The sequence below is a fragment of the Tiliqua scincoides genome, chromosome 2 (genome assembly GCF_035046505.1).
Source record: "Tiliqua scincoides isolate rTilSci1 chromosome 2, rTilSci1.hap2, whole genome shotgun sequence".
NCBI lineage: Eukaryota > Metazoa > Chordata > Lepidosauria > Squamata > Scincidae > Tiliqua > Tiliqua scincoides.
Genome location: NC_089822.1, coordinates 118,357,758 through 118,381,645, shown reverse-complemented (window position 1 = coordinate 118,381,645; position 23,888 = coordinate 118,357,758). Strand labels below are relative to the sequence as shown.

The window sequence follows — 23,888 nt, the reverse complement described above, 5'->3', positions numbered from 1 at the left end:
ATAAAAGTCATTTCTGGTTTCTCCATTAAACCGGAAGTGATATTCTTAATGCGTTATAAAACTGTTACCCTGCAGATGCCCGACCTCGTCTGATCTCGAAAGCTAAGCAGGGTCAGGTCTGGTTAGTACTTGGATGGGAAACTGCCTGGGAATACCGGGTGCTGTAGGCTTATACCATAGTCTTTCAAGGTTGCCAACCAGGAGGCCTGGGGAAGGACCCTCAGATAACCCTCCAAAGGCAAGGAGAGTGGCACTCCGGAGGGGGCCTGCACAGGGGGTGAACCCGATCTGCAGATAAGTGAATCTGTGGATATGGGATCTGCAGATATGGGGGCCCAACTGTAAATAGTAACCTATTAAAAGTACAGATCTGTAACATTTCCCCAAATGCAGTCACATACCATGCGACTGCGGTTTATGTATTAGAAATAAATACACATTGAAATGAGTGGAGACCCACCTGAAATTGATTCGCGAGCCACCAACTGGATCCTGATCCACAGTTTGAGAAACACTGTAAATCTAAGAGTAAGTATTCAGAGGTGCCATTCAGTCTGTGCTCATAATAGGAGAAAAATGGATAGGACTTTCAAAGGAAGTTGTGATGGTTTGGGGGAGAGGAGAGGAAATGAAGTTGGAATGTTAGGCCAGATGCAGAAAACTGGTGGAGTGGGTGGAGTCCATTGGACCCTTCCTGTTAGCCTGAAATCTCTCAAGCTAACTGCAGACATGTACCTTATTTTTTCTTCTTTGTATTCACCCAGTGTTATCCCCTTTCTAAACTTCCACCTGTCCCTTTACTTCATCCGATGATGGCTTTTTGGTGGCTCTCCTGAAAGCACTTAAATTTTTGTCAGGAGCTTCTTAGCTACATTAACTTATCTCTGTCTGAGGTCCATGAATGAATAAAGCACAATGTTCTCCTCACTCCAGCCGGAACCAGGAACACCCCTTTCTCTTTCTGATCCACACAGGAGGAACCAAAGAGACCAGGAAGAACCCAAGACCTCCCTCAAACACTGGGAAGCAATTAAAACTTGTGTGAAATACACATTCTGCAACTGTTTTTGCTACTTTGCATATGTAAAGAACCTATGCTGGAGCCCACCTCACCCCAGCACTGTCTGTTCTAGTGGCTGTCTACTGGTATTCATTTGCATCTTTTTAGATTGTGAGCCCTTTTGGGACAGGGAGCCATTTAGCTATTTGATTTTTCTCTGTAAACCTCTTTGTGAACTTTTCGTTGAAAAGCGGTATATAAATACTGCTAATAATAATAAAGAACCTCAAGCATTAGTCCCTGCTAACTGGGCCAAACACACCCTTTTAATCATGTCCCTCTGATATTGAATAAGGGGAGAGCGACTGGCCCCATTTGTCCCAGCATAAGGTCCTTCCTTGTGGGCTGTTGCTGGGGCCTGCTTTGAATTTTTAGATTGGGTACCCCTTTGGGGACAGAGAACCATGTTCTCATTCCTTTGCTATGTAAACCGCTTTGATAACACAGGCCAACACACATTTTGCTTCCTTAAAAGTTACACCAATTCCTGGGTATATTTGGGGTGCTGATTCCAAAAATGGCATCCGTTTTGCCCTGTCACATCTAGTTTTGGAGACACAGCATAGCCTACACCATGGCTTCCTCATGAGGAAGCTGCTTGAACCATTCACTAATGGTGACGTCTAAATTGCTAAATGTGAAGTCAAAGCAATATTGGGCCAGCTCAGATGATATTTGAAAAGCCAAACCGCCCCATGCGTTAATTGACTTGAAGATGCTCATCCTGGCCCTTCCTTTGTTTCCCTCCTCAACCATCCTTTATGTATTCTTTAACCCATTTCTGCCTGGCCCACAGGTGTAGGCATTTGGTCAGTGTTGCGTATATGCAATGTTGGACAGAAATGGCTTAGTGTTAAATGCTCAGATGTCCTGTTTAGCAGCATTTCATACAGTGGCAGGGACCTGGTTTCTGCTGTTGCTCACCACTATGCAAGAGAGAGCTTACTCCCTTTCCAGAGGGCATTGAGAGAGGCAGCACAGTCTCACAGGAACTTCAAATGTAATACTGAGCAGCATGTACCTGCAGGGCAGTGGGGATGAAGCCTGTGACCTTGTTGCCATCTTACAGTTGGGTGTCCCTCTCCTTTGTAGGAGCTGGACACCCCCCAAAAGAAATGACACACCAGCTGCTGCTACCACTCCTTTTTTCCCCACTTTTCCCTGACATTTTTATTCCACCCTTCCTCCAAGGAGCTCAGGGTGGTGTTTATGGTTCCTTCCCTTCTTTTATCCTCACAACAACAATGTGAGACTGAGTGACTGACCCAAGGTCACTTCAAGTACCTTGTTACATTTTCAGATAAATAATCTCCCCTTGCATTTTTTGCCATGCACAATTACAAATTAATGGCTAAAGTTGGTAAACCTTTAGGGAGCCATGTGTTTACATTTTAAAAATGAAAATTGATGGTTGTGTTTAGCAGAATTTACATTTACATCAGTATCAGGGTGGCTCATAACAGACAAATAAAACATGATAAAAGCAGTTGCACAAACAATAGACTATTGTGAAACCAATGCCACAGATAGAACTTCCATAGCCACCTCAGCTTTTGTAGCAGAATCCACTCACAGATTACAGGTTGAACCTGTTTATCAATGGATTTTCAATTGTGGGGAAGTTCCCCAGACTCATGTTGCGCCAGACTTGGTCCAACCTGAACCCTCCAAAGGTGACTGAAGCTGCACTCCAGTCACCTCCAAAGGGCCTTCTGAAGTCAGCAGAGGCAGCACATGTTCGCCAACAACAGCAGGCTTCAGAATGCCTCCTAGAGGCCAAAAAAAAAAAAAAACTACTTCTGCAGTCTCTGCGGGTTTCAGAAAGCCTTCCAGTGGTTATTGGAGCACTGCTCTGGTTGTCTTCAGAGAATTCAGATTGACCCAAGTCTGGCTCAATGAGGGTCCAGGAGACCCGCATTGAGCCAAATCCACAAATAGAAAATCCACGGATAAGTATGCTCAGCTTGTACTCTGTGAGTAGATTCTGCTGCAAAAGCAATGCATTTAAGGTAGATCTAGAAGTACTATCTGTGGCCTCCAAAAATAGCATGGGAGGGGGGTCTCTAGGAGGCATTCTGAAGCTCATAGAGGCCATCCTTCAGAGGGTTAAAGGGAACCAAAATCACAGATTTGCTTAGCCATGGTTTTCAGTATTTGCAGGGGGGAAGAGGGGTCAGAGAATGGACCCCCATGGATACCGGGGTCCCACCTGTACGCTATACAATGTACACGCATGTGTGAACAGGTCCAACACACACCTCCACTGAGATCAGACCAGCAAGCCCTAGTTCCTTCTTCCACAACAATCAGTTCCTCTTGTGGTGCTCCTCCCCACTCTACCCTGTTGCTTCTCCCATCTCTATCAGAGACCTAACAAAGAAGACTTCTTCATAGGAAGGCTTTGCCTAAGAAAAAAGATAGTTTAATGAGATACAATGTTAGGGCTTCAATCAAATTGCACTAGAGGATCAGCAGCAGGTGGTGCCAGGTAGAGGTCTGGCTAGCATGGGATGCATTCTATGATTGGTGCTGAAAGTTCACAGATTACAGCCAGCAATCCAGTGACTCAGGTCCCTGTTGCGGCAGTGGTCCCTCCACTCCATCCTAAGGGAGAAAAGAAAAAAGAAAGAAATGCACACGGCACTCCTGGTGGAGCCAGTCAAAAATGCAAGCCAAGGACAGAAGCGAGCTTTAGAACAAGACCAGCATCGGAGTTCAGCAGGGTCATCCCAAGACCTCCTGAGGCCAAATGCTGCCCTCCTTACCCCATGCTGTGGCAGCCTCTGCTCCCCCCACTCTCCAGTGTTCTAGCTCAGCACTCTCCTTCCCTCCCTCTCTGTCTCCCTCTTTTTTTCCCAATCCAGGGAGGGGAAGGAAAAAGAGCAATGGGGGCAAGTAGGGAGATAGAGATGGGCACTCCTGCCCCACCAATCTGCTGCCTGAGGCAATCACTTCAGTTGACCTCTTGAATGGGCCAGCCCTGGAGATCAGCCTCACTGAATACCTGTGATGCCCACACCTCTGCGGGGGGGGGGGGCACTGCCAACCCCCAAAGCCAGCTGGGTCTTCTGGTCACTGCATGTTCATCTACCCTCTCTGAGTGTGTGTGTGAGAAGGGCAAGGAGAAGGAGCAGCAGCAGCCCTGTCCTGTTGGGCAGCATTGTGCATAGGGAGAAGGCAAGCAAATGACTTTCGAAAGAGCAAGTAGTGTCAGGTAGAGGGTCTGGCTAGCAAGTGGTGGTGAATGGTGGTGAGGAGGGAGAAGACCTTGAAGTCATCTTCCCCAAGGGTCCCCTAGTTTCCATTGCTGGTATTGCAGTTAGGAGAAATACAGAGTTGCCATCACTCCGTGTTTCTCCCCACTTCCATGTAATATGACACAACATGTGACATGACAGCACCCAGCTGTGTATAATTGGTTGGTGGCCACAATGGGAAAACACATAGTATGATGACATGACATCTTGCCTTGCATTAAGCCACATGTTACCAGGAAGAGGAGAGAAAGGAAACATACAAGGGGAAGTGGCTAATATTGACATCTAGTTGTTTTTCGTGAGTCTAGGGCAGGGGTGCCCAAACCCCGGCCCGGGGGCCACTTGCGGCCCTCGAGGCCTCTCAATGTGGCCCTCAGGGAGCCCCCAGTCTTCAATGAGCCTATGGCCCTCCGGAGATTTGTTGAAGCCCGCACTGGCCCAACACAACTTCTCTCAGTGTGAGGGCGACTGTTTGACCTTTCGTGTGAGCTGTGGGATGAGAGCCCTCTCCACTGCTTGCTCTTTCACATCTGTGATGCAGCAGTGGCAGCAAAGGAAAGGCCAGCCTTGCTTTGTGCAACGCCTTTTATAGGCATTAAGCTATTGCAAGACCCTGATTCATTCATATAAGTTCATCTTTAATATATTCATTTATGTAAACTTATGCAAATTTATTCAAATTTTAAATGTAAATTAATTCTTTTTTTTCCCCTGGCCCCCGACACAGTGTCAGAGAGCTGATGTGGCCCTCCTGCCAAAAACTTTGGACACCCCTGGTCTAGGGGCAACTTCCTGCTTTCTTGGCTTGGCAATTGTGTGCTAAACCAAGACTATGCCAAGCAGAGTCCTACAAAATTCAGGCAAAATGCAGCATTCTAGCAATCAAGAAGCATAGGATTCCTAAATCAATTTGCTAACTGTTGCACAGAAGAGAGAATTTTAGCAAGGGCAGCTTCTCTCACTCCACATGGCAAACTGCACCAGCTTAGCAAAATCCCTTCTAAATTGGTGTTCAAGAGACAGGATCCCTTCCAGCTTTGCATCTGGTCATCCGTCTATAGTCATTTGGACTGCCTAACTAGGCTTCGTTTCTCTGCTCACCATGCTCTGCAATTAAACCAGCAGATAAAAGTGAACACCTACATGGTGCCTGGCTAGCCATGTTTGGAAACATAGTACCCTGGATTAGATGGCCTTGCCATCTGACAGACAGACAGACAGACGACCTTTATTAGGCATAAAACTTGACAGTTGCCTGAGAAACCTACACAAAGATTGCATTCCAGCAGGTCATCAGAACAGAATAAATATAGATTCAAATAAAAATTTCCCTCCATTTTACGTTTAGTTAAAATCCCGTATAAAAAGTCCGCCATTCGTTTTGTCATATTCTCATTTGTAAGTAATATCTGTAATTTCAATTCATCATGACAGTCAGAGTGATTGACAAAAAAAACAAATCCAAATACATAGATCTAGATTCCTTGTAAAGTGGGCAATGGAACACTGTGTGGGTCAGAGACTCCCTTGCCATCTGACTCAACAAGGATTGTATTGTCAAGTGAAAGCCCAGCAAAAATTGGAAGTGCCAGTTTGTACAGACATGCCCTGACCGCATGATCGAGATATAACCTTCAGTGAAGTCACTGGAGACATTCAAGTTATTTTCTCTATCTGCAATTTATTATTTTCATGTGTCTACCTCACTCCAGCCCCAGACATCTGGATCTCTCTACTACTGCATGGTAACTGTATTTTGCCCAGTTCTCACTAAGGAGGTAAACCTGTGCCTGGGATGCATCACTTCGAACTGCAGGTAAGGGACTCATGATTGAATGGTCCTTTAAAAAATATATCCCTACATGTAGCAAACTAGCACATGAGGGAGAAAAATTCTTGCCTGGTTATCTATCTGTCATGCTAGGTTTCTAAGAGCAGATAACTGTTTAGAGAAAAGCATCCAAGCATGCGAGTGGTCTGAGTAGTAAAGCCCCATCACTCCCAGGTTCCCCATACCACTATAAAATCATTGGAAACAAAATCAGCTCAGATGCTTAAGACAGCAAATAGCTGGATGACTTTCACACAGGATGGCTGGATGGAGCAGACATACCAGGCCACTGAAGGATAAACTCATCCTCTTACCAGGTGTCCAAGCCATCTGGGCCCACTGCAGCTCTCTTGAGGCACACTATGTCATCCTGAATTTGGTCAGTCAGCAGATCTAGCGGGTATGGAGGAAACAGCAAGTGTTACGTACTGCAGAATAATACATGTCATTATGTTATTATTTACAGTGAGCTCTGTGATATAGAGCAGTTTCAACTGGAGGGCAGATTATAGGAGATGAAGAGTGGCCCGGGAAGAGAGAAAGACAGGACACAGGGTGAACATAGTATATGCTTTAGGAGTCCGGTGCAAAAAGGAAGCAGCAAGAGTGTAGCCAGTAGTCAGAGGGTGGGGGCCAGTTTGGGGGGCAAGCCACCTGAGCTACTGCCTAGCACCAGATCTGCAGTGCAACAGGCATTTCAGTTATTTTTAAAATTAAAACAATTATATAAGGACAAATATATTTGTTGATATATGGCATAAATACATTCAGATATATGGATCCATGCATGCATTTTTATCATCATATGACAGTGATAAATCAAGCATTTAGATACCATTTAGACAGGAAAGTGCACATGCTAAAAGGAGCTACAAACACTGAACAAAATGGAAAGCCTTGCCTGGGGTGCTCTTTGATCTAACACCAGTCTTAGTAAAGAGGAGTCAAGAAAAGCATTTTTGGTTTGAGTTTTTTTTGAATCGGGAAGATGGTGACATGTTTGAATGCAGTGGGAAGGAGCCTGAAGAGGGAGGGGGTAAGATTGATGATGTGAGAAAAGGAGAGAGGAGATAATAGTGGGGGTAATCAAGAAGATCAAAGGGGTATGTGAAGGGGTTAGATGAAGACAACAGAATCAGCAAGAGATATGGGGTGGGAGGAGAAAGGGTAAAGGGATATGGGGTACTTGAGGAACCTAAGGTTGTTGGGGTTAATGTAGGCATTGTAAAAGGATGCGGCAATGTTCTGGGTGCAAAGTGAGGGGGGGGGAAGTGGCAGGCCTAAATAAAACATCAGATGCTTTCAGCTATTACCTGTGGTTGTGATGAAGCCTTTTGCAGTGACTGGCTAATCTGCCCTAATGTTGCAGAGGGGTGGTGCAGGAAGAAGGCTCTCTGGCCATCATTGGCTATGCTACTCTGATCCTAGAAATCACAGTCTGTCACTCAGATCCTCAAGAGGACAGGGCAGGCAGTCCAGTGAAATGGACAGGGGGGAAGGAAGTGGGCCAGAGGATGAGGTCAAGGGGAGATAACGAGGAAAAGGCTTCTGAGAACTGAAGGCAACTTGGGAGAAAGACTGGACAGATAGGAGAGGTGCATGTGATGAGGAGTGGCAGAGAGAAAGAAGAATGAAGTTCTCATATTGATCTGAAATTTCAGAAAGCTAAAGCTTCTATTACAGATAGGACATTCCCTACCACCACCACCACAAATTCTCTAACTGCCCTCCCTCCCTGATATCTCTTGTCATCAACTGGAACATTTTAGTCAATTGAAGTAAATATCATCCCACCTGCTGGGTGAGCGATCATCCTTGATAACCGTCAAAGGTGATTTAGATGATATTTCCTCAATGGGATATGGGGACTTAATGGCTGCAGATGTTGTCCTTAATTGTCAATCTGCTTGCAGGATAGGTTCTGAGACTGTTCTGCAAGTGTAGGTGTATGGCACAAGCAAAAAAGAAGGCACTTTCTATGAAAATGCCAGAAGACACTGTACAGTATGCCAAACACAGTTTTTTTATCTGCTTATCTGTTAGTCTTATCTGACTCCATGTTGATGCAACTAAATATAGTGTCACCTAGTGACACTCATAGGAAGACTCTAATACACACATATCCTCTCCTCTTTTGTTTAAAGAAATGTCACTTAAACAAATCAGCACTATTGAGCATTTGGTAGTTCATAGTCATTCACTTATTGCTGAATTTCCAAAGTTTCTGAACCACTCAACCAAGTGGAGTGACATACTGAGTACTAACAGCATAGCTGGTCTGACAAGATCTCTCTGGCTGAGTCTCTATAGATGCACATGAGGTTTTGGGTACTGCTAGTGTGTCAGGTTGGTCCTTTTCATAAACAGAAAGAAAATGTTAGCTGTTTCTGATTAGTACTTGTGATCTGGGTGGTGTTCTATTTTGTTTCCTTGCATCATAGCTGGCAAAGGGTGCTGGAGTAAATTTTGAACTACGGAAATTTATCTGACACCTTTCCCCATTGTCACACCCGCAGAGCCTTGGACACTGGTTCATCTCAGTACAGTAGCTGCAGCTTGTGCCCTCTGACCATCCCCCAGCACAATAATTCACAGAATTTCCATGCCATGTTTCCTATCAGTTCAGGGCATTTGACACACGTTATCTCAGCAACCTCTATGGCAACTGTGTAAGGAAGATTTAATGGGTTAATAAATAGATCAATCAATTAATATCCACACAGTTAATGATCTAATGTTTCTTTAACAAGGCAACAACCACTACCCTATGCTCTCAAAGACAGTGGCTGCTGCTATTGCTGGGCTGATTGCAGCCAATGACCAGGAGACCTAGAGTCACCTTCTGGGAAAGGGATGGTCACAGTAAGGCCAATGAGGAAACTGCCGGCTTCCCCAGGTAATCATCTGTCTCTCATTGGCTTTCCCAGGCTAAGCCTAAAGGCTATACTTCCAAGGACCAGGTTCTTGCACCTGTCTTCTGACAGAAACCCATACCGCGGCAAGGTAAATCACACAGGTTCCTCGTTTTACTGTAGCCGTCAGCACACCAAAAGCCACTGTTGAGCTGGAAGATGCCATATTCAGTAGTGCCATCTGAGCTGTACGTCACAGCGGCTGTGTTGAAGCCACTCACATAGTACGCCAAGCAGACCCCTGAGGGAGGAGACCAATCCACAGGATCACTGTATTTGCTGGAGTTTACAAGGGAGTTTGGAGAGAAGCTGGTGGGAAGGCAGAGCCTGTCAGAGATAAGATTTAGCTTGCAGAAAAACATGTTAATGACACCTTTCAATCCAGTTTGCCCAAGGCCAAATTTGCAAAGGGTAGAGGTGGGAGAAAATGGTTTTATTTTTTGGCAGATTCCGTGTTTTCTGAAGTTAGAAGTGCAGAAAGCAGTGTTACGTATTTTTTATTCCAAGGGTACATTTTTATAAATTATAATCATAAATTATGATTGATTTATAAATCAATATAAATAAATTATAATTGCTTTAAAAGTGTACTAGGTAGGTGGTATAGGTGGTATAGTGTCAGCAAATGCAGCCACATGCATGTAGAGGTGTTGGAGAATATGTAGAGGTCAGAATGGTTTTATTTTTGCAGATTTTGGTGTTTAGTTTTACAAAAATGAAAAGTACAGAAAAAGGGATAATTTCATTATCAATGAGAAAAAACCCACCTCTAGCAGTTGGGGTTGAGGTTTCTCAACTAGCATGGTAGAAATTTGACAGGAGAGTAGGTTTGGAGGGAGATGTAGCATAAGACTGGAATAGGACCTGGAACGTGTTTGGAGAGGATTGTGAGTTGTGTTCCACACAGACACAGGTTTGGCTTGGTCACTTGGACATCTGCCAATTCCTGAAGATTCCAGGCCAGTCCTGGAGGGCTAACAAAACTGGAAAGCTGGTTGCTTGGGGGACTACCACACAGCCTGAAATTTGGGGCAAACCTTTCTTTATCCTCATGTGGACTTGCCCTGCCAGTTTTAATGGAGCAAAATGTTTTCCCTTCCACAAACAGTAATAAAACAGATTGACACCCACATATGTGCAACTCACAGTCAGCCAAGTTGTAGCCCGCATACCCATCCATTCCTGAACGTTGCAGGATCAGCACCAGCTCACAGCGACTCAAGAACTTGCTGTGAGTTTTAATTGCAAGGCAGATAACAATGGCCATCACCCGAAGAGCCTTCATCTTGGTGCTCTGGCTGGTCTTACTACCCTGTTGCTAAGCAGTTGAGGGTGGGGATCTTTTCAGGAGGACCAGTCTGTAACAAGAGAAGTAACATTTGGAGATCAGACAGTGAGAGTTTTTGTGTATTTCTGAGCAACAAGGAGCAACTGTGACTAATGGTGGTGCAAATGATTGAAATGCCACCAGTAAAGTCACTCGGTGGCAGCAGATGTCAGGGATAGTCACCTGGGCAGTGATCATCAACACTCAGCCCTGGCACATCCCAATACCCTCCAGTAATTCCAGGTGCTGCTCAGTAATTAAATCTATTGTAGTCAGCATTTCTACATATACTGTTCCTAGTACTGATACTTTAGAGATCGGAAAACAAGTTTCTTCTTCTCCCCACATGAAGAGTATGTTAAAGAAGCCAGGTTGCACAACACATTTGACAGTAGTATGGCAATTTGGGGCTTTCCACTTTGGACTTCAGTGGCCTATGTGTGTGAGTGGCCCTCACAGTCAGGTCATCATCACTAAATGGAAAGCTAAAGGTTTTCTGGTCAATGCAGAGAAAATGAATACATCACAAAGAAGGCTACACTAGAACCTTGACAAACTAGATGTTTATGTCTGGGGAGGTTTGTTTGGGTGTGTGGGGGCAGTGGCATAGCTAATTATCATGTAGCCTGGTGCCAAACTCAAAATGTTGCCCCGGAAGTGACATCACATCCGGACTTTTTAAAAAGTGAAAATTGGGAGGAACGCACCTCCTCCCCCCAGCAGCTTGCCACCAACTTTCTCTGCTGCCTCCACCCAGTCAGTGACATAGCTAAGGCATCTATCTGCTACTTGGGGTCAAAGAAGATTTGTAGCCCCCCCTCCAGACAAAATCAAATTAATTAAGTAAATAAATAAAAAGTGTGCCCCTGATAGGTTTGAGACACTGTGCTGGGGTGAAGAGGGATGGTTATTCTCCCCTTGCTAAATATAAGAAGGGCACCACTTGAAAAAGTGCCTTTTACCCAGTTAGCAGGGGTAACTGTATTATGATACATAGAAATGAGAGCTAACTCATACTGTATTAACACCCTATTGGTTTCATGCTATATCATAACATGTCATTGCAACATGTCAATAACATAATAATATGTCACTGGCTCTCAGAACAATCAGTCTCACAGGTCAATTTTGAGTTAAGAAAATCCAATTGCTGTTCCATAAGGCAATTGTGTTTTTATTTTCTGGTTAATTGGCCATAAGAGGCCAATTCAATAGAATACAAATTTGACAGAATACACATATTCCAATGCCATTTGTTTCATTGCATTCTGTATTAAATTACCTTTCCAATGATATATAACATGATGGTATTATTCATACATACCAAGATTTTCACAATTTTGGTCACTAGTGTCAGCTTGTTGCCCTCCTAAAACTTGATGCCCGGTTCAACTGTTACCCCTGCACCCACTTAGCTATGCCACTGTGTGGGGGAGGAGAAAGCATTCAGCAATAGTCTCAAAAAGACTGAATTACATTTTTTGTTCTTTGAACACCTTCTAAAGAGTCAACGTGAACACTTCATTATTTCACAGTAACGTGATCCTCACATTAACAAATGCCACAGAACAGAGCGTTAAAGTGAGGGGAAAGCAAAAGAATGGTGTTGAAGCCTCTAGTTGTCCATCCTTCCCTATCAGATTCCCACAAGTTCATCCATGCAGGGCTCTGGGAGGAAAAGAGAGAAAAGGAGAAGGAGCAATCAGTGGGGGAAGGAAAGACCGAGAGGCGAGAAACAGGAGAGAGAAGGACAAGACCTGTGGCTGATTATGTGAATGAAAAACCATTCATTCAATCTTGATGACTGAATGATTGGATGATTAAATCTTGCTTGCTGCATCTTACTATTATTATTATTAACAGTATTTATATACCGCTTTCAACAAAAAAAGTTCACAAAGCGGTTTACAGAGAAAAATCAAATAACTAATGGTTCCCTGTCCCAAAAGGGCTCACAATCTAAAAAGACTTCCTATAGACTAGTTGACAAAAAATGGGCTGCTCTTTGAAGAACCAACCATCTTCCTCCTTAACTAGCTGTACAGATGTAACCAGAGAAGAATTTGCTCCACACCTCCCCAGAGAGCCTACTGTCTTTTTCACTCACCTCTGCATGTTTGGCAGAAGGTCTGAAAAGGGGCTCACCATGCACACATCGGGTCTTTTAGGCAACTGGGGACCTTCAGAGGATGCTGATTTGCATTCAGATTTCAGCAGGACCCTTGGAAAACTGCCACTCATGGGTTTCCTCCTACCTGGGTGGGCCCTGAGAGAGCTGTTCTGCCACCAACACACAAAGGCCATGGACACAGAAATGGTCTCAGGGATCAGCAGCCTGTCCTTCTGAGGACCCTGGATCCTTGGCAACTTCCCAGTGATGTTCCTGGCACCAGACCTGCCAACTTGAAGGAAACCTTACCCAGAGCCTCACAGGAACTCTAGGTGTTTAATTGAATGATGTATTTCAAATAGCAGCCAAGTGTAACTTGGCAGAAAGGTTGGAAACGGCTGACCAAATCCAACACATTTTGCCTTTTGTAGATGCAATCCAAATTAATTTTAACGTAGTTAATAAATTTGTCATGTGGTTAGATCAAACCTTTTCATTCAAGACGCTGAATCAACTAAAAGCCTTGTAGAGGCACCTGTCTATGCCCTCACATCTGCCTGTGATCCCAATCCAAACGGGCTTGCGCCGTCCCAGCGCCGGCGCACAGTGTCACAAACGTGCCATAAGGCATGCCTGCAACAGACTGTGTTGGTCTGGCACTGGAGCTGGCTCAGAGCGAGCTCACGCTGAGCCAGCACTGGGCAGAGGATGGGGGACCTCTGCCTGGAGCTCAGGGCAAGCGCCGGGTGGCAGAGTGGTAAGACTGGGGGATAGGTGTTCCGGGGCAGTGTGGGGGAAGGCATGGCGGGGAAGGGAGCGGGGTGGGAAGGGGGCGGCGATGGCGGCAGGCCCTGCCACCATATCCTGACCCCCCCTCCCGACATGGGTCACCTCAAATCTGCACCCGCTCAATAGCACTGCTTCCCCGTGCTGCTTCCCAGCCCCATGGGATGCAGCGGTAGCCATTTCAGTGCCGCTGCAGCCCTGGGCATTGAGAAGTATTGGATTGGGCTGTCAACCTCTCCAGGACCAAAGATGAAGATGTACCTGCCAACATATCCCACCAAAAGGTGGCAGTTCAGCTGTGTTCTAGAACCCGACCTCTGAGGTCACCCTGTGATATCACAGCCTGTGACTGCCACTGAAGATGGGCAGCCCAATCCTACCTCCAGCCGTATGGCAATGCAGCCATGCCAACATGTCTGCTGCAACTTGTGGGGGAGTTTTGGCTTTACGAAGGCCTCCTCAGGGGTAAGCCCCCGCTGTCCAGGAGATGGCAACAGCAACAGAATGTTGGATTAGGAGAAATTTCAAAAATGAGTCAAGAATGGACTATGCAAGAGAAAGAAAGCAAGGTCAGAGGAAGCAGATGAACAAACCCATAGCACATTAGTTTTCCACCATCATACAGAGGCAGCAAACAGGGGCACCATCTAATTAGGTGATAACATCTCACCCCCACCCCCATTGGTTTCAGATCACCTGTGATTATTGCTCAGGAGCATCTATATCTCCAGCCAACTCTGGTCCTGTGCACTGAGTAGTATAAATAATTTAACAGGCCTCTGTATTAACATACGCTTGCCAAAGGCATAAATCCTTTGCTTGAAAAAGGGTGAAGATTGTATTAACATTCCTAGGGATCACAGAAGACTCTAACCCCAACAAATGCTCTTGAGATACGCTGTGTTTTTGCAGTCAGATATATCTGAGAGCATGCCTTCAAACCATACTGATAGCCCCACACAAACACGCTGAGATAGAGGGAAGGAGGCTAGCAACCAGGACTCTTGGGTTCTCACAGCTGTAAGAGGCCTTTCAATTAGAATGATTCATTGAATTCAGATCCAAAGTTAAGACTTAATAAAAGTCTTGTAAAAGCTTATTGACATGTAGTGCAACGGGAAGGCAAAAGCCTATTTTGTGCTGCCATCTGCTACCCCACATATACTTAATGCCATGTCCTGAGGGCGTAGCCTCCCCTTTACACGTACCATTCCCAATTAGTAATAATGAGGAAGATTGTCTACTGAAGCCCAGGGGAGTTCCCAGCAATCGTGGGGGCCTAATCGCATTAACCACAAATCGAAGGGCAATCAGCACAGCAGCCCCGTCAATGTACAATTTTGGGACCCTCCGCTTACCCTGCTCCTAACTATCCCCAATGTTATGGTGAGCAACAACAAAGAGTAGCATTGCGCAAGAAGATCAGCATTGCACTACTGGATCAGACCAAGGTCCATCTCGTCCAGCCCTCTCCTTCAACAACCAGCCAGATGTCTCTTGGTTCTTTTGAGTAGGGCACCCTCTTGTGATGGCCTCCTCTTGTGGTTTCTCCCAAACACCTGAACTTCAGAGCGAAATTGCTTCTGAACATGGAGGTTCCTCTGAGTCATCACAGCTGTTGATAGACCTACCTTCCTCCATGAGCTTCAAAATGCTTTTCTAAAGCCTAAGAGGACTTTTGTGCCCCTTACCACATCATGTGGTAGTGAAATCTATTGCACATGCGAATTATGAGCTGTGTGAAGAAATGCATCCTCCTGCCATCCCCATTAACTAGCTCTGAGTTCTGCATTATGAGAGAAGAAGGTAAGTGAAACTCTCTCTTTTGCAACTGTGGCTCAGGGGTAGGATTTCTGGATTCCCTTCTCACAGTAGGGAAGTCATACCTAGAAGGGTTGCAAGCAGTAAGGGTTAGCACTCTCTGATGGTCTGTGGTGCACTGCACTCCCATCCCGCACTATAGGCAGATGAGGCATGGGAACAGCGCAGCAGGGGACACCCACAAGCACGCTAAAGAATCAGTTCCATTTTGAAACAGACAGGATCACTCATGACACAGACATGATCTGGGACAATCCAGACAAATCCAGGCATTTGCCACAACCAAGAGGCAATAGTGAGCCGGAATACTAGCCTAACTGTGTAGAGTTTGCCCCTCCCCAACCTGCCAGACCTGTTTGCTGCCTGCTTGTCCCTTTGTCCCTCTGGATTTGCTCTTAAGCTCTGCAATTGTGTCATAAAGTCAAAGCTTTGACAGGAAGAACCTGACAAAATGACAAGCCGTGGAATAGCCTCGTGTAACCCTTTGAGAAAGCACAAGGGGGGCTATGAATTTGAGCATTTTTGACGCAAAGGGAGAGCCAGTGGGGCTGCTGAGGTCATGAGTCAGACCCAAAGGACAGTGTAAGGCAGATAGTTTGGCCACGGTCTATCCCTCGGCTGGTTGGTTTCTGCTTTTCCAAGGGATTTGCATTGACAATAGAGAGCCATGATTGCTGGAACCTTATCCCAGGAGACAGGGTCTGGGCTGCCACCCACAGAGGCCCTCTGGTACGCTTTTAGGCAGATACCAAAGCAATACATTCACAAAGCAATTGGCATGCCTTTGGAGCAAAACACACACATACCAATCTAAGAGAGTTACAAAACAGTAAGAAAAACACACCAGCAGGTGCACACAAACACACAAAGTAACATCAAAGCAATACAACTTCACACCACTAGACATCAGATTCATCTGCACATAAAATTACATCCATCAATGGCACAGCATGTACACAGAGCATCCTCACACACCTATATCCTATGCACAGGACAGATGCATTTTAACACAACACTGCTACACAAAATCACTTGCCAGATGGCATGGAGACCCAGAGTTCCTCCACCCAGCACTCCTTAGCTTTGTCCGACCCCCTTCCCTTGTTCTGAACCTCCTTTCTGCTGGTCATCCTTACCATAAGCAGGTGTGCTCCAGGGGTGGTGGTGGTGGGAGGTGGCTGGCCAAAGCCGCACCCCCATCCAAAAGAGACAGTTGACGTCAGAACTGGCTTAAAAGTTTTGAGGGAAGCGCAGTCTGGATCAAGGGAGATGGAGGGTGGACGAGCAGGTAAGAGGAAGAGTGCGGCACTCACTGATGCATTTCCTGAGACCGTCAGCTCCACAGCTGGTGAGTGGGAAAGCTCCGATCTACCAGGCGCACAGGGAGGGCATCTAGACTGCAGATAGCATGGAGCAGCTGGGAAGAAGAAAATTTAAAAATCCAGTCTGGCAAAAGCAACTGGTGAGAATGCACCACAGTGCAAGAGGGTTTCTAGGTTGAGAAATATGAAAACAAGCACACCACTCATCTGTTCCCAGGTCTGGGAGGGACCATGCAGCCTAATAGGTAGTGGTATAGCAAACTATTCTGGAATTAATAAAGAACTTCTTTGGGTGGGGGGCTTGTTTTTAACAGCTAAGGTTAAGCTGGTGTGAAGTTATTTTGGTTTTTGTATCTTATTTATACATTTACTTTTGAATACTGTTCCTATTTTTATAGCCTTTTTTAACATTGCAAATATGGATAACAAGAAGAACCCCTTTAAGAATAAAAAAAGTTACTAATTAGAGTAAAAGGCAATAATTTTTTTGATTTTAGGTTATAGAAAACTTATTGACACAAATATGGAACATAAAATAGAAGTACAAACACAAAGCCCAGTCCTATTCAGTTTTCCAGTGCCGGGGCAGCCATGCCAATGGGGCATGCACTGCATCCTGTAGTGGGGAGGCAGTCATTGATGCCTTACCTCAGGGCTACATTGCGGCTGCAGCAGTGCTGGAAATTTGGATAAGATTTGGTACATACACCCTGAAATTATCACCTGGAGTGAAGAAGCCAGAGAGGTAGACAGGAACAATTCCTAGGTTATGCATCTAGCTCTAAGATTTAAAAGGGCAGAACTGGACAGCATGCCTGTGGCTTTTATTCCTTCCTCTACCTTAGCTTCCCAACAGTGTCCAAAGTCCAGGCAGACTTATGATAGCCGCACTCGCAAATCAAAGTTCATGAAATCACCAGCAGATGGTGCCACTTGCACCTTTTGTGTCCTCAGTTTATTTTCTTCCAGTCACATCTTTGCACTGATAGTTGGGAACAATAAGATACCTTGTAAGTCATCCTTATCCGAGAAATATCATCCTCCCTAACTATGGGCAGAGGTGTGCTTTTTTGGTTTTTTCACAGATTTCGTTTTTTGACAAAAATGAGAAGTGCAGAAAGTGGAGTTATGTCTTTTTATTCCAAGGATGCCTTTTTATAAATTGAAATAACTTTAAAAGTGTACTAGGTAAGTGGTGTAGTATCAACAGATGCACCCACAGGCATATAGAGATGTTAGACAACAGTTTTATTTTTGTTGTTGTTGTTGCAGATTTTGGGTTTTGTTTTGTTTTTTCAACAAAAATTAGAAGTACAGAAAGCAGTGTTATGTGTTTATTTCATTATCACCTAAAAAAAAAATCATCTCTAGCTATGGGAGTGGGGGTGCCTGACTCTGGATTCTTTGATTTAGTCCTCTGACATTGTCAGTGTGGTTTCTGGCCAGGAATGCTTTCAAGGGGAGAGACTTTGCCACTCTTTCCACAAAAGCAAGACACTAGTTAGACGGAAGGGGGAAGTTAGGTAGAGGACAGACAAATTCACGAAGGATCACCTATCAGTGACTGTTAGTCAAGATGACTAGATGGAACTTCCATGTTCAGAGGCAGTATACCTCCAAATACCAAAGTGCTAGGGAGCAAAAACAGGAAAGAGCAGTTGCCTTCACCCTCAGTTGGACTCTCCATCACTAGAGATATTCAAGCAGAGGCTCGACAAGCACCTGTTGGAGATTCTCTAAGAGGATTTCCTGCTGAAGGGGGTTGGACTAGATGACCTATTAGGCCCCTTCCAACTCTATGGAAGGCCCCTTCTTTGATTCAAGCCCAGCTTGTGTAGACTTCTCTGAGGTACCTATCTGCCCAGTGAGCAGCAGAATGCCGGACCTTTTGAGTTGATTCAGCAGGACTCCTCTGATATTGCAGAATTCAATTTACACATGAGAACTGAAGGAGGGTGCTACTGAGAAGTGTGAGTGAAACAGACTAGAGAACCTGTCATTCCTCCAAACACCAGGATGCACGCACATTAACGAGAAAGCTATTTGGCTCAGATCCTGGGGGCTCAAATCCTGTCCATTCCCACCCACACACACTGGGGTCCCAAATTAATTAGTTTCTCAGGCGAGTCCATTGTGCCTCCCTTGCTCTCACGATCTCATGTTCTTCCAGGAAGAAGGGGCCGGAGCATCATGTTCCCCATGGTTAATCCTGGGGATTTCAAGAGGGAATTGGAAAAATATATATATACTGTTACCATCACAGCATTTCATTATTGGTATGGGAGAAAAGTTCACATACCTGATGCTGCCAGCTGCTGCTCTAAAGAAAAGAGATCAGGAGAATCTTCCCGAAGAGGAGGCAGTCATGGCATCAGTGGTGCTGCTTGGCGTGTTAACACTCAGTCCCAGACGACTCCAACAAGTCTCAGGTCAGCAGGCCACTGCCAGGATCCAAAAAGAAGTGCTGGCTTAAGCTGTCCCACTGCTCTGAGCAAAAACTCATTGTATGTGGGCCACTGTTAATCTTGCAGTGGGGAGGGGTGAGGGTTGGGTTAATCATGTTTCCTTTTCAGCCATTTTCTCAATTGCTGCCCCTCTTTTGCCTGCTCTTGAAAGGACCAACTACATATGACGCAGAAACACATGTGTAACAGAACAGCATGCCCATTTTCCAAAAATGAAAAGCCACTGCAGGAGGAGTTGACTGAAAGCAGAAGAGTGGAAGGGAGGGAGGTGTGCTTAACTTTTTCCTACATGTGGCTTCTGTGGGCCTGATCCAGGAGGGTATGCTGATCCAGTCGCTATTGTGTGAAGAAAACATAAACCAATCAGGGCTAACAAAACTTTAAATATTACACAGGCTTACAAAAGAAACAAAAACCTTTTCAGTTGCCAAGAACGTTTGAATGAATTTAGGATATTTTGGGGGTGTTGAATCCAAAAATGGCATCAGTTTTGCCCGATTGGCTCTGGTTTGGCACAGCATAGCCATTTTATACATTGATTCAAGCAGCTTCCTTGTTACTATGACTATATGACTGTGCCGTACCCCCCAAACTAGAACCAATCAGGCAAAACCAATGCCATTTTTTGATTCAGCACCCCAAATATATCCAAGAATAGGTTTAACTTTAAAGAAAATAAAATGTGTGTTGACCTGTGTTATATGTAGTTTGGCCCTAAAGATGTGCATAGGATTGTGCTTTAAGAAGAACCCTCTGAGAAACAAGCAGGGGGAAGAAAGCACGTCAGGTTACCAGCAGGGGCTTTGGCAGGGATGATGGAAACCCCAAAAGCTTGGATGTAGGTCAGCAGAGAGGTGTCAATTGATCCTCTGATTTCCTTTCAGATGTTGAAGTTTCCCTCTACAGGAAGCTCTCCAGTGTCTCTGAACTAGCTGAGGGTTCATTACTCTCACCTGTTGCCCCCTCCTCCCTGAACACAACTGCCACTCCTACCCGTCGACGGCACCGGACAACCTTCAGCCAGGACCAGCTCGACCAGTTGGAAGCAGCTTTTGCAAAAAATCACTATCCTGATATCTACTGCCGGGAGGAACTGGCCAGGGCCACCAAACTCAATGAAGCTCGTATCCAGGTATCTCCTTCATAGCTGGAGCCCAGAGAATATGTGGCTGGTTCCATAATGGACACTGAACAAAATGGCCTACACAAGGACTTTTAGAAACTGGGTAATTAAAGCTGCAATCCTATACACTTTCCTGAGAGTAAATCCCACTGCAAATTAGTTGGACTTACTTCTGAGTAAATCTGTATAGGCTTGCTCGGTAAAGCATGTATATCCCTTGACCCTTAATACTATCAATGGAAAGAGAAAAGTGTGCTCTTTCAACAAATTTAGAACATTCTTTCTTTCTTTTGATGTGTTGCATTCTAAGAGAGTTGAGTTCCTCCTTATAAATCACTATTATCTGCATTCACAAGCCTATGTTTTTGAAGTTCTGTGCTTGCCTATGTTTGAATAACAAAGAGCCTTATGCCTCTTAAAGACAGAGGGCCAAATTAAACACACACACACCCCTTCCAACTGAGGATAACATTGTACAGATATGCATATGAAGATCCTAAGTCCAATCCTATCAGCCTGACTTATGGCATTACAAAACACGGTGCTCCATAGAGCCATTGCCAGAAACAACAGGTTGTGCTGGCCATGTGGCAGCTACCCTCCCAGATCCCCCAGCACCAGTAAGTCAGCAGTGAGGGCACGCTGCGAGTGGGGAGGGGGAGGAATGGCATTTCAGGGCGAGAACTGGGGTGAGTCAAGGGATGGAGAAGGGCGGCCCGGCAGCACTCATGCACACTGGATCTTATCCCCTTTTGAAAACTTCTCTGTCCCTTTTCTCTCCTCACAAAGGCCACAAAATAGGTGACATATGTCTGAGAAGGCCCATAGGTGGCCTGAGGGCTTACAAAGAGGTAGGTAAAAATGTTTTTTATTTACTTCTGTTTGCTTTCAGGTCGCCCACCACGACCACAGCAAGCATTGCACCTCTTTTTGGCAGGGCTGCATACTATAGCATGGCAGGAGATAAGATTGGGTTCTGTGAGAGGTCCATGAAAGTTTCTGCTGAAATAAAATTATTAGTCTTTAAGGTGCAAAAAGACTGTTGTTTTTGCTGCAAAATACTAATGCAGCTTTCCCCCCCCCAGCAAATTTTGTATGCTTACATTCAGTTGTGCCACATGATACTAGTAAGCAGATATTTTGAGTTTATATGAGAAATTGAGGCACCCACAAATGTCTGGAGAGGACCGATCTGTTCGGTGTGGTGAAAGCCAATAGTACAATGTTTGCTCTTTAATATTAACCACTAGGAACCAGCGGAGTGTGCAAAGTCTAGGAGATTGCTAGGAATCCCTGTTTGGCCATTTAATCTCCCACAATTCTGTTCTGTCCACCTGAACATAAGTGAGCTTCCATACCGCTTCCTTTTGTTGAGAGTGTGCAGACTTCCTTTTCTCCCTTCATTGTTCATTTTCTCCTGATTTATTAATCAATCGTTACAATATAGTTTTCCCATCCTAAATGCACTGCTCAAGCCTCACAGAGAATTTCCTGCTCCTGGCTAGCCATTTAACTTCTGCTGATGTCCCAGCCCCTGTCTACCAATGGGCACATTCTTGCATATCCCATAAAGATACTGAGATGGCTAATTTATATATTCTCAGAAGTAACTTCATTCAGTTATATAACTAAAGGCATGATCCTAATCAACTTTCCAGCAGCGGGGTAAAGGCAATGCAGCTTTTAGGTAAGGGAACAAACATACCTTGAGGAGGCCTCTGCAATTGCCACCCAACTGCAGAATGCATATGCCCCATTGGTACAGTTGTGTCAGTACAGGAAAATTGGTTAGGATTTGGGCCTAATGAAGCTAAAATCAATTGTCCTGGGAATATAATTCACAATGTGAATTTTCTCTTTTCTTTTTTCTGAACAGGTTTGGTTCCAGAACCGCCGGGCAAAGCAACGAAAGCAAGAACGAACTCTGCTAAAACCAGGCACCTCCGGTGTTCTTTCCATCTGTCCCATGCCTGCACCTCCACCTCGACAATACCAATATCCCCCCACCCTTGGGCCACATCACCCCCTGCCCCGTTTCCCTGCCACCTACTCTCTGCCACCCCCACCTCCTTCTTCTGCCTCTGCTCCATTTCCCTGTCCTGCCCCCCACCACCCTCAAGCTTCCCGCACCCATGAAGATTGGTACAGCCCATTGCGCACCATGGGTTCTCCCACAGCTCCTCCACCACCTTCCATGATCTCACTGAGTCTTGACCCCAACACACACTGGAACTAAGAGCTTTTTGTCTTCAGGGGATGAACAGATTCCAGCAGGACAATTAGGGTGGGTGGGTGGGTGGGGGAAGTAAAGATACTTAAAGATGTATACTATTGTTTATTGTTTATTCTGTCCACAGTGGCTCCATTCCACAGTAATGTTACATAGGCTTGACTCCATGAAATGCAGTTACTTCTGAGAACAACTTCATAATAACACCCTCAGGCAACACATAGCCACCTTTGGGCAAATCACTGGAGGAACAGGAATGCTTTAACATACCCTAGTTTAGCCTTTTGCAAACCCACCTCCGCCCACACTGCCCTCTGAGGAAACCTTGCTCTTTTACAGAGGATTTTCTAGTTGTGTAAAACATGTATGCAGGAAGCTAGCCAGGCCTGTTAAGTTTTACCTTCACCCCACATGAACTGAGAGTGCAACTCAAAAACTCATCAGGGTCTGCACACCACAGAAGTTCAGTGCTGGGCAATCTTTCTTTCAGGTAATCTCTCATAAGCTTCTGAAGAACCCCAAGATTCTCCAGTCTCTGTGCACAGGAGAAACAAGGACTGATATAGCTCATTGCACAATATGAATAGCCCCAAAGTTAAAAGGACACCTCAAAGAATGCTAAGAAGGATACTTTTCTGTATTTTTCAGCATACCTTTAGAATAGATCACTGACTCACCTCCTGCATTCCATGTTGCTGAAAACTCTTTTCTGCCTGCTGTGTATTGTATCATTGGCTCTGCAGCAGCCTGACTTCTGAAATAGTGGAACAGCGTGTGCTCGCATAAACAAACAATCCGTTTTCTTTTCTACTGAACTGGGCTGGGGACACAGAAGTGGGCATTATTAGGGGTCATCAAGGTCAGGCACTGGCCACAGGCCCACTCCCATTTCCGGGTCCACCTGATCAGACTGACCTCTGAACCCTCAATACTGGTAGCAACAGTATCATCCGATGTGCCACCAAGCAATTAGGGGCACTAACACTGAAGGGAAGCAGTGTGCTAGGATTCTATGTTTATGTGTGTGCACTTACATTAATGTGCCTTAGGTAAATGCTCATCAAGATGCACCCATCCGCTTACTTAGGAATTTAACTTCTAGATACTTGGGAGAGGCAGCTGAAGAATTCTAGTGCATTAATTAATTAATACATTAATATAATTTAACAAAAACATTCCCCAAAGGCACAGTAGGGATTGTACTAGAAAACGGGCTGCTCATGGTCAGCAGAGGTATTGGAATGTATGCATCTTCTCTGCCCACACATCAGCATCTGAAGTCAGTGGTAGCACAGTCTACCACTTCCCATGTTTCACCAGATGAGGTGTGTTGGACTGTTGTTAACATGCTAGTTATGCTCTACAGAACAAACTACAGAACAAATTGGTGCTGATCAAATTACTGTACTGCACAGCATAAACACAGCATACAGCAGAGGGAAAGGAGCCTTGACTGATGAATAACACTATGGAGAAGGGTTGAAGCAAAGTCGTTGGGGCAAGAAAAAAGTTACAAGTATTTGGTGAGCCACTATGAGATATAGAAAGCTGGACTAGATGGGCTGGATCCAGCAGGGCTCTTCTTATGTTCTTGAGCAGTGGTTCTCACACATTTAGCACCGGGACCCACTTTTTAGAATGAGA

At 45.1% G+C, this 23,888-nt stretch overlaps 2 protein-coding genes across 2 annotated transcripts; one reads left to right on the top strand and one right to left on the bottom strand.

Annotated features, from left to right (window-relative positions):
- Positions 1–3,597: 3,597 nt before the first annotated feature.
- On the bottom strand, positions 3,598–10,345 carry LOC136638677 (sperm acrosome-associated protein 5-like). The gene is made up of 4 exons (XM_066612711.1): positions 10,207–10,345; positions 9,143–9,301; positions 6,463–6,541; positions 3,598–3,664 (listed from the first exon to the last, which is right to left on the bottom strand). Exons 1-4 carry the CDS (start codon positions 10,343–10,345, stop codon positions 3,598–3,600), a joined length of 444 nt encoding a protein of 147 aa, XP_066468808.1.
- Positions 10,346–13,126: 2,781 nt separating this feature from the next.
- Positions 13,127–22,250, top strand: LOC136638676 (homeobox protein prophet of Pit-1-like). Its single transcript, XM_066612710.1, has 3 exons — positions 13,127–13,254; positions 19,798–20,023; positions 21,891–22,250. Exons 1-3 carry the CDS (start codon positions 13,127–13,129, stop codon positions 22,248–22,250), a joined length of 714 nt encoding a protein of 237 aa, XP_066468807.1.
- The last annotated feature ends 1,638 nt before the right edge of the window (positions 22,251–23,888 follow it).

Excerpts from the sequence above, each read along its gene's own strand:
- LOC136638677 (XM_066612711.1), bottom strand. The coding sequence starts at position 10,345 with ATGAAGGCTCTTCGGGTGATGGCCATTGTTATCTGCCTTGCAATTAAA. Across the intron at positions 9,302-10,206 it reads GGGCTACAACTTGGCTGACT|GGGTCTGCTTGGCGTACTAT; the intron begins GTGAGTTGCACA and ends CTCCTCCCTCAG. Across the intron at positions 3,665-6,462 it reads CCAGATGGCTTGGACACCTG|GATGGAGTGGAGGGACCACT; the intron begins GTAAGAGGATGA and ends TTTCTCCCTTAG.
- LOC136638676 (XM_066612710.1), top strand. The coding sequence starts at position 13,127 with ATGCCTGCAACAGACTGTGTTGGTCTGGCACTGGAGCTGGCTCAGAGC. Across the intron at positions 13,255-19,797 it reads AAGCGCCGGGTGGCAGAGTG|GAAGCTCTCCAGTGTCTCTG; the intron begins GTAAGACTGGGG and ends TTCCCTCTACAG. Across the intron at positions 20,024-21,890 it reads TCAATGAAGCTCGTATCCAG|GTTTGGTTCCAGAACCGCCG; the intron begins GTATCTCCTTCA and ends TTTTCTGAACAG.